The sequence below is a fragment of the Leptodactylus fuscus genome, chromosome 7, assembly GCF_031893055.1.
Source record: "Leptodactylus fuscus isolate aLepFus1 chromosome 7, aLepFus1.hap2, whole genome shotgun sequence".
Classification (NCBI taxonomy): Eukaryota; Metazoa; Chordata; class Amphibia; order Anura; family Leptodactylidae; genus Leptodactylus; species Leptodactylus fuscus.
This window is the reverse complement of record NC_134271.1, coordinates 144,001,960-144,013,114: the sequence shown is the minus strand read 5'-3', so window position 1 is coordinate 144,013,114 and position 11,155 is coordinate 144,001,960. Positions and strand designations below refer to the sequence as shown.

The following is an 11,155-nucleotide window of genomic DNA, read 5'->3' as shown; positions in this document are numbered from 1 at the left end:
GCGAGACAAATTTCTGGAGGTTTGGCTGACACTATGTTCACATCTGAGCCATTGTGTCCATTGTTCTGGTCCATCAGAGGACCAGAACAACGGTTGGCTAAAATAGCGGTGCCCGAAACAGCACTTTTTCATCTGCCAATTTCGACTCTAGGGCTGATGTGACCATAGCCTGGCTGTCCATGGGTTGGTGGATGTTCATGGTAGACCTTCTTCTAATGTCCATGGCCAGTTATGACATCCAGTAGGTGGCACATCTTATGACTAAGCATTGTATAGGACCATAATAAGTCAACGGGACTCTACTGTACTTGCCATTTTTACACAGTGTAGTTTTTTTTTTTTTCTGCCAGATCCATATGGAAGTCAACAGAATAAAAAATTATGTTACGTTCCATTAGATACCGTAGTAGGGAGGTATTCTCCCCCCCGAGACTCTTGTCATAATAGAGCCCTCTTCTTCCATACCATGGAGTCTTAAAGGGATTCTACCATTAAAAAACTTTTTTTTCTAGGTAACACGTCGGAATAGCCTTTAGAAAGGTTATTCGTCTCCTACCTTTGGAAGTGCTCTCCACCATGCCGTTCATTCGAAATACTGGTTTGTACCGGTATGCTAATTAGTTCTCTCGCAGAGATGGGGGCGGGCCCCAGCGCAGGAAATACGATGGAGGTGTCCCCATTGCTGCTCGAAAACCGACTCCAGCGCCGCCTCTGTCTTCTTCTGCATCCTCCCCTTCCTTCTTCGGCTTGACGTCGGACGCCTGTGCAGTACGCTCTGTTCAGCGAACGTCCTGCGCATGCCCGCGGCCATAGTGCCGACACCGCAAGTTCGCCGTACAGAGCGCACTGCGCAGGTGTCCGACGTCATGCCGAAGAAGGAAGGGGAGGATGCAGAAGAAGACAGAGGCGGCGCTGGAGTCGGTTTTCGAGCAGCAATGGGGACGCCCCCATCCCCCCTGTGCTGGGGGATGCTCCCATCGCTGCGAGAGAACAAATTAGCATACCGGTACAAACCGGTATTTCGAACGAATGGCGCGGCGGAGAGCACTTCCAAAGGTAGGAGACGATTAGCCTTTCTAAAGGCTATTCCGACGTGTTACCTAGAAAAAAAAGTTTTTTAATGGTAGAATCCCTTTAAGGATTTCGAGGACAACCACACTGGCTCTTGGAAGGAGGTGTAAGGTATGATTCTTATATCTGCTAAGGCGGCCATTCCTCGTTCATGCTCGCCAACTAAATATATTCATATACAAAAGAATATTATATCACTGTTTTTGTATCGTATGCCTTTGGATGGCCGTGAGATGAATGACTGAAGAATGAAAGTGCATGACGGAATATACCATTTACTGATAAAAGGGGGGGTACAGCACTCCAACAGCCCCCCCTCCCCCCAAAAAAAACATCTCAGTGGTTGATATCAAAGACCCAATGGTCAGGATACTGAAGGGAAAAGCATAGACGGAGACTTTGGTAAGTAACCACACTTTTAAAAAGCAATATATCATTTTTAAACATATCAGTGCATACTTCTTATATGAAAATATACACAATTATATTTCATTGTCAAAAAAAAAAAAAAAAACTAATGAAAAAAAACCCATTAAAAACAAAAGAAAAGCGAACCAGCCAAACACAATATATTAGCTATTTTTTTTTTTCTGTTTAAATTTTAAACGCTACAATTTTGTTGAGGTTACATCTTTTTGTCTTTTTTTTTTTTTTTAAAGTTTTTTGGTGTTTTTTGTAAATATTACTTCATGCATTTTACACCTTTTTTTTTTTAGCCTTTTGAGAATAAATATGCTCCTTTTTAATTTTTTTTTTTTTTTATTTTCTTCACTCTTCTAAAAACTGCAGCATTTAACTTGTAATTTTTTTTGTTTTTTTGTGTCGTGCAAGTTTCTGCCACACCCCTTAATCAAATGAGGGAGGAAAAAAAAGAAAAAAAACAACAAAAGAAAAAAAAAAAAAAAAAAGAAAACCGAACAATAATAACTACTCTACAGAACGCAAAAATTTACGAATATAAAAAAATATTCACAATGTAACTGTCAACAGCACAAATGAGCACAAGAAATAATATTAAAAATCAGAAACAAATATTTATACAGATAAAAACAGGGTGCGGGGAGTATATATATATATATATATTTTTTAAGATTGTCATTTTTTTTCTTGTCTTGAAAATTAATGTGTTTTCATTTACATGTGTGAAAAAAAAAACAAAAAACTAAAAACGGTTCTCTAAGAACCTAATCAAGTCGCCAAGGGCCCAATGAATTCCTCTAACGTCCATTTTATACCATAACAGCCAGCTGTGCCAAAATTCAGAATTTTTTTTATTGTCATTTTGGATGATTTAGTTGACTGAATTATTTTTGCTGCTATTTTTACATGATTAAAATGATTATTTATGAGACATGTAAAAAATATTCTGAAATATATAAACTGGATTGAATGGTGTACAATAAAAAATATTAAAAAAAAATGGACTCAGATAAGAGTCAAAAATTTGGACTACAAATATTTTAACATGGGTAGGTGTTAATATACCTTTAGGGTAAGTTCTACAAGGGTTGTTAGGTCCGGATTTTGACGCGGTGAGAACCGGCATCCAGTCACGGCATTCAGCACCGGATTAGGCCTAAATGTTTGGGCCTAGTCGGGAGGGAGTGTCATGAGGCGGATGTCCGTGGCTGAATCAGCCGTGGAATCTATCGCAAGAAAGGGCAGGTCGCTCGTGGTTAAAGGAACCCATAGGAGGTGGTTTTTGGGTCAGGATTTTGACGCAGAATCTGCGTCAAAATCCTGACCAAAAAAAGTCTCCCATTGAAATCAATCGGTGTCGGTCATTTCTTTTTTCCGCGAGCGGGAACAATCAGTAAAAAAGAAGCGACATGCCCTTTCTTGAGGCGGATTCCTCAGCTGGTTCAGCCTCGGACATCCGCCTCACGACACTCCCTCCTCCCGACTAGGCCCAATCATTTGGGCCTAATCCCAAGGCCCTAGGCACTAACCTCGGACATCCTCCTGAAGACACTCCCTGCCGACTAGACCCATTCATTTGGGCCTAATCCAAAGCGGAGTGCTGCAACTGGATGCCGGTGCAGTGCATCTGCATCCAGTCGTGCCTACCGTTTTTTTTGGTCCGGAATCTGAGGCGGCCTCCGTGTCAAATTCCAGACCAAAAAAACTCCATCTGAACTCAGTCTAAGGGGAAGTTCACACGTAGTTTTGTGGATCGGAACCTGAGGTGGGTCGCCGCGACTGAAAGCTGGTGCAGTGCATTGGCATCCAGACGCACACTCCGCTCCGGATTAGGCCCAATGAATGGGTCTAGTCCAGAGGAGGGAGTTTCTTCAGGCCGAATCGCGTGGTGACTCGGCCTGAAGAAGGAACATCTCGCTTCTTTGATCTGGGAGCCGGAAGAAACTCCTGAGCAGCTCCCATTGATTTCAATGAGAGCCGTCTTTTTGGTCAGGGTTTAGAGGTGATTACGGTCTCACAATCCTGACCAAAACGTGAACTTACCCTCAGGGTAAAGTCAAGTGAGTTCAGCAAGGTACAAAGAAGTCTGCTTACTTGTTCACCCCTCTTTAATACTTGCCAGACAAACCACACAGAAAAGATTAAATAATATTTTACATGCCTTGAGCGGGGGTAGTGGGGGGCTCTATCCTGAATGCCAGAAAAATATATCATATATATATATATATATATATATATATATATATATATATATCACACTGTATAGAGAGTCAAATATATCGGTGCTTGAGACAACCCGAAGAAGTAAAAAAAACGGTCTAACTGGGAAACAAAAATTGTTAACCTAACAGAAATTGTTAAAAAAAAAATTTAATTGTTAAAAAATTTCCCAAAAACAAATATTGTTAATTTTTTTGGACAATTTTGGAAATTTATTTAACTGACAAAAACAATTCAAAAATATTAACTGATATCGAAATCAGACTCCCTTTTTTGACAAAATAAATGCCATTGGACTGTGCCAAAAAAAAAAATTAGAATATAATAAAATAGCAGCAAAAATTCTATCAGCTTCCCATAGGTGGCAGTGTCTGTCAGATATCCTGTTACTGAGCGGGGTAATAAGCGGGCTGTTATGGGTGTACCTGGACCCCTAGTATATTATCCTTTCATTCCAAGCCTTCCTTTCCCAAGAGAATCCTTCTCTCCGGCAAACGGCTTCGAATATAAAAGATCCGATATGATTTCACTTCCGAATGTGTCATGGGGGAGGGGTTAGACGGGCTGTTTTATATATCTTGCAGTCACACTGCCTTTAACACGTAGAACCCCCATTGGCGCGCGACTGCGGCGACCATCGGGGGGAAATCCCTGTCTGCGAGAAGTGAAATCATACGCCAAAATAAGAAAACCGCATCTAAAAGAATAAATATATATATGTATATATTATATATATTTCTTGTTTTTGTAAATTTTTTTTTTTTTTCTCTTTTAAAAAGGCATTGTCTGCATTTTGATAGAGCTCCATGGCTTGCGGAGGTGGCGGGGGGTGGGGTGGTGGAGAGTTGGTGGGGTGCAGTCACAGTTTTAGATATGTCTAGTAGCTTGATGGCTGGACGGTCCCGTCTACGTTAATCTCCGAGACGGGTGGGAGCCTTCCACGACGGGCGGAGGATGGGAGGGGGGTGGCTGTCCACGGTGAGTTGCCAATGGTTAATTTGGAAAAACCCATTAAAGGTCTGTGAAGCAGCGAGGAATCCAATTTCCAGTTTGTCAATGAGGGCTGCTCGGGCCAGGCGGCCACTTTGGACTAAACCATTTCATGAAAGCCAAAAAAAAAAAAAAGAAAAAAGGAACAAAATTCAGAGTCTGCAGCTTCCCTTTCAAGCGACCCGGTAATAGATAGTGAAAGCTACCCCGCTAGCGAGCAGCCCGATGACAGATTTCTTGAGATAAGCGGAGCAGGGTGAGGCGTGAGGATGGAGGGCGGTGGCGAGATGGACTGTAGCAGCTGTGGTCAACAAGACGACAAGGTAAGCGGTGGGCTTCGGAGGGCGCCGGCGTCGTACTCAGCATAGGTGTGTAGTGCAGCCATGGAGTCCCACGTCCTCTGCAGACATTGCCTGATGCACTGGACTAGGAAGAATACCTACCAAATACTAAAGCTATATCTCAGGCAGTTAATGATAGGTTCCCACCCTACAGCATGAAACCTCACCGGTGACCCGCTCCTGTCTGCCCCGCCCCCTCCCAATCGGCACCTCATCCTCAGGGCTCGCATTTTGTGTGCTGCAAGCGCAAGAACGAGGTGGGAGGGATTGGCGGAACAGTTATGTGACCCATGCGTCGAGCCGCATGCGTTTTACAGACGGGCTCTCGCCCTCTGTATCGCCCGTGGGTCGCAGTAGCCCGAGTGACGAGGTGTAGTCGCCCCTTCCGTCCTCTCGGTCGTTGCCTTCGAAAGAGCTTGCGTTGCTGCTGAGGCTGTCGACGGGAGAACGGCCGGTGGCGTCGTGTCGGGCCTGGTGGGTGAAGGACGTCAAGGGGGTCCCCGTGTTCCGTTCGCGGTTGGGTGATGGGGGTTCTTTCTTGATGCTTATGTTGGGGTTGGTGTTGACTGTCAGCGTGGCGGTATGTGGAAGCTGTCCACTGGATCTGTACGAGGAGGGGTGAGGAAAGAAAAGAAAGAGGAACAAAAATGAATAACGTCTTATCCTGAAGAAGGTCAGATGTCTACATGGTGTCATATCATGTTCTAAGGGTAAGTACACATGGGGTTTTTTGGTCCGGAACCTGAGGCAGACCAAAAAAAAAACGTGTGAACTTATCCTAAGTGTTACCTATATCTTCTCCCCAACCCAAAAATGAGTCCAATAATCTGGGACCAACCACGTGACTGTCCACCGTTTACGACCAGATCCAAAATTGTGTATCCGAGTAGGTACGAGCCAGAGTCCTACAGCTGCTACCATTCATGGTGGTCGTCAAACCACTTACGGAAGCAAATAATACACAGAAAATGGGATTTCTGTGGGAAGAAGTGACTCAGTGTACAAGTAGTGGAGATCGGGATTACAATGAGGAAGGAATTAACCCTTTCTCTGAATTTATAAAACTGGCAGAACGAGAAGAGTAGTCATGTGGGGCCTTCCCGAACCGCCCAGGAGAGCCAGGCCATGGGAGCTCTGAAAGGACAGGAGGTGACACTTAATAAAGGCCACATAAAGGCGCCTCCTGGACCGTGCCCCTTTTTGGAAATTCTGGGCTAAAGATAACCTGCACAAACACCATGTTTTCTGATAAAACTTGAGAGCGAGGAGACGCCATGTTCTGGATGTATTAGCGCTGGGGGACGTGCAGCCAACCGAGATATTAACACTGCGGGGATCAGTAGACAGCAGAAGACGGCCTGCCATATAGTACTGAGGGAGTGTACTCCGCCACAGCCATCTATCTATCTATCTATCTATCTATCTATCTCCTATCTATCTATCTATCTATCTATCTATCTATCTATCTATCTATCTATCTATCTATCCATCATCTATCTATCTATCTATCCATCATCTATCTATCATCTATCTATCTCCTATCTATCTATCTATCTATCTATCTCCTATCTATCTATCTATCTATCTATCTATCTATCTATCTCCTATCTATCTATCTATCTATCTATCTATCTATCTATCTATCTCCTATCTATCTATCTATCTATCTATCTATCTATCATCTATCTATCTATCTATCTATCTATCTATCTATCTATCTCCTATCTATCTATCTATCTATCTATCTATCTATCTATCTCCTATCTATCTATCTATCTATCTCCTATCTAATCTATCTATCATCTATCTATCTATCTATCTATCTATCTATCTATCTATCTATCATCTATCATCTATCTATCTCCTATCTATCTATCTATCTATCTCCTATCTATCTATCTATCTATCTATCTATTATCTATCTATCTATCTATCTATCTATCTATCTATCTCCTATCTATCTATCTATCTATCTATCATCTATCTATCTATCTATCTATCTATCTATCTCCTATCTATCTATCTATCTATCTATCTATCTATCTATCTATCTCCTATCTAATCTATCATCTATCTATCTATCTATCTATCATCTATCTATCTATCTATCTATCTATCCATCATCTATCTATCATCTATCTATCTCCTATCTATCTATCTATCTATCTATCTATCTATCTATCTCCTATCTATCTATCTATCTCCTATCTAATCTATCTATCATCTATCTATCTATCATCTATCTATCTATCTATCTATCTATCTATCTATCTATCTATCCATCATCTATCTACCATCTATCTATCTCCTATCTATCTATCTATCTATCTATCTATCTCCTATCTATCTATCTATCTATCTATCTATCTATCTATCTATCTATCTCCTATCTAATCTATCTATCATCTATCTATCTATCTATCTATCTATCTATCCATCATCTATCATCTATCTATCTCCTATCTATCTATCTATCTATCTATCTATCTATCTATCTATCTATCTTCTATCTATCTATCTATCTATCTATCATCTATCTATCTATCTATCTATCTCCTATCTATCTATCTATCTATCTATCTATCTATCTATCTCCTATCTATCTATCTATCTCCTATCTAATCTATCTATCTATCATCTATCTATCTATCTATCTATCTATCATCTATCTATCTATCTATCTATCTATCTATCTATCCATCATCTATCTATCATCTATCTATCTCCTATCTATCTATCTATCTATCTATCTATCTATCTATCATCTATCTATCTATCTATCTATCTATCTATCTATCTCCTATCTATCTATCTATCTATCTATCTATCTATCTATCTCCTATCTAATCTATCTATCTATCTATCTATCTATCTATCTCCTATCTATCTATCTATCTATCTCCTATCTATCTATCTATCTATCTATCTATCTATCTATCTCCTATCTAATCTATCTATCTTCTATCTATCTCCTATCTATCTATCTATCTATCTATCTATCTCCTATCTATCTATCTATCTATCTATCTATCTTCTATCTATCTCCTATCTATCTATCTATCTATCTATCTATCTCCTATCTATCTATCTATCTATCTATCTATCTCCTATCTATCTATCTATCTATCTATCTATCTATCTATCTATCTATCATCTATCTATCTATCTATCTATCTATCCATCATCTATCTATCATCTATCTATCTCCTATCTATCTATCTATCTATCTATCTATCTATCTATCAATCTATCTATCTCCTATCTATCTATCTATCTATCTATCTATCTCCTATCTAATCTATCTATCATCTATCTATCTATCTTCTATCTATCTCCTATCTATCTATCTATCTATCATCTATCTATCTATCTATCTATCTATCTATCTATCTATCTATCTCCTATCTATCTATCTATCTATCTATCTCCTATCTATCTATCTATCTATCTATCTATCTATCTCCTATCTATCTATCTATCTATCTATCTATCTATCTATCTATCATCTATCTATCTATCTATCTATCTATCTATCTATCTATCCATCATCTATCTATCATCTATCTATCTCCTATCTATCTATCTATCTATCTATCTATCTATCTATCTATCAATCTATCTATCTCCTATCTATCTATCTATCTATCTATCTATCTATCTATCTATCTATCTCCTATCTAATCTATCTATCATCTATCTATCTATCTTCTATCTATCTCCTATCTATCTATCTATCTATCTATCTCCTATCTATCTATCTATCTATCTATCTATCTATCTATCTATCTCCTATCTATCTATCTATCTATCTATCTATCTATCTATCTATCTCCTATCTAATCTATCTATCATCTATCTATCATCTATCTATCTATCTTCTATCTATCTCCTATCTATCTATCTATCTATCTATCTATCTATCTATCTATCTCCTATCTAATCTATCTATCTTCTATCTATCTCCTATCTATCTATCTATCTATCTATCTATCTTCTATCTATCTCCTATCTATCTATCTATCTATCTATCTATCTCCTATCTATCTATCTATCTATCTATCTATCTATCTATCTATCATCTATCTATCTATCTATCTATCTATCTATCTATCTATCCATCATCTATCTATCATCTATCTATCTCCTATCTATCTATCTATCTATCTATCTATCTATCTATCTATCTATCTATCTCCTATCTATCTATCTATCTATCTCCTATCTATCTATCTATCTATCTATCTATCTATCTATCTCCTATCTATCTATCTATCTATCTATCTATCTATCTATCATCTATCTATCTATCTATCTATCTATCTATCTATCTATCTCCTATCTATCTATCTATCTATCTATCTCCTATCTATCTATCTATCTATCTATCTATCTCCTATCTAATCTATCTATCTTCTATCTATCTCCTATCTATCTATCTATCTATCTATCTATCTATCTATCTATCCATCATCTATCTATCATCTATCTATCTCCTATCTATCTATCTATCTATCTATCTATCTATCTATCTATCTATCTTCTATCTATCTCCTATCTATCTATCTATCTATCTATCTATCTATCTCCTATCTATCTATCTATCTATCTATCTATCTATCTATCATCTATCTATCTATCTATCTATCTATCTATCTATCTATCTATCCATCATCTATCTATCATCTATCTATCTCCTATCTATCTATCTATCTATCTATCTATCTATCTATCTATCTATCTATCTCCTATCTATCTATCTATCTATCTCCTATCTATCTATCTATCTATCTATCTATCTATCTATCTCCTATCTAATCTATCTATCTTCTATCTATCTCCTATCTATCTATCTATCTATCTATCTATCTATCTCCTATATATCTATCTATCTATCTATCTATCTATCTATCTATCTTCTATCTATCTCCTATCTATCTATCTATCTATCTATCTATCTATCTATCTCCTATCTATCTATCTATCTATCTATCTATCATCTATCTATCTATCTATCTATCTATCTATCTATCCATCATCTATCTATCATCTATCTATCTCCTATCTATCTATCTATCTATCTATCTCCTATCTATCTATCTATCTATCTATCTATCTATCTATCTCCTATCTATCTATCTATCTATCTATCTATCTATCTATCTCCTATCTATCTATCTATCTATTTATCTATCTATCTATCTATCATCTATCTATCTCCTTTCTATCTATCTATCTATCTATCTATCTATCTATCTCCTATCTAATCTATCTATCATCTATCTATCTATCTATCTATCTATCTATCTATCATCTATCTATCTATCTATCCATCATCTATCTATCATCTATCTATCTCCTATCTATCTATCTATCTATCTATCTATCTATCTCCTATCTATCTATCTATCTATCTATCTATCTCCTATCTATCTATCTCCTATCTATCTATCTATCTATCTATCTATCTATCTCTTATCTAATCTATCTATCATCTATCTATCTATCTATCTTCTATCTATCTATCTATCTATCTATCTATCTATCTATCTATCTATCATCTATCTATCTATCTATCTATCTATCTCCTATCTATCTATCTATCTATCTATCTATCTCCTATCTATCTATCTATCTATCTATCTATCTCCTATCTAATCTATCTATCATCTATCTATCTATCTATCTATCTATCATCTATCTATCTATCTATCTATCTATCTATCTATCCATCATCTATCTATCATCTATCTATCTCCTATCTATCTATCTATCTATCTATCTATCTATCTATCTCCTATCTATCTATCTCCTATCTATCTATCTATCCATCTATCTATCTATCTATCTCTTATCTAATCTATCTATCATCTATCTATCTATCTTCTATCTATCTCCTATCTATCTATCTATCTATCTATCTATCTATCTCCTATCTATCTATCTATCTATCTATCTATCTATCTCCTATCTATCTATCTATCTATCTATCTCCTATCTATCTATCTATCTATCTATCTATCTATCTCCTATCTAATCTATCTATCTTCTATCTATCTATCATCTATCTATCTATCTATCTATCTTCTATCTATCATCTATCTATCTATCTATCT

The 11,155-nt window shown here is 37.3% G+C and overlaps 1 protein-coding gene across 5 annotated transcripts in view; it reads right to left on the bottom strand.

The window, feature by feature from the left end:
* Positions 1-1,095: 1,095 nt before the first annotated feature.
* Positions 1,096-11,155, bottom strand: part of MEF2D (myocyte enhancer factor 2D) — a 155,898-nt gene continuing 145,838 nt past the window's right edge. For 3 of the 5 annotated variants that reach the window (XM_075283220.1, XM_075283219.1, XM_075283221.1), the window contains one exon: positions 1,096-5,646. In XM_075283220.1, coding sequence (XP_075139321.1) covers positions 5,322-5,646 — 325 coding nt within the window. In that variant the 3' untranslated portion in view covers positions 1,096-5,321. The remainder of the gene's footprint in view (positions 5,647-11,155) is intronic. The other 2 variants (XM_075283217.1, XM_075283218.1) reach the window with 1 other exon arrangement.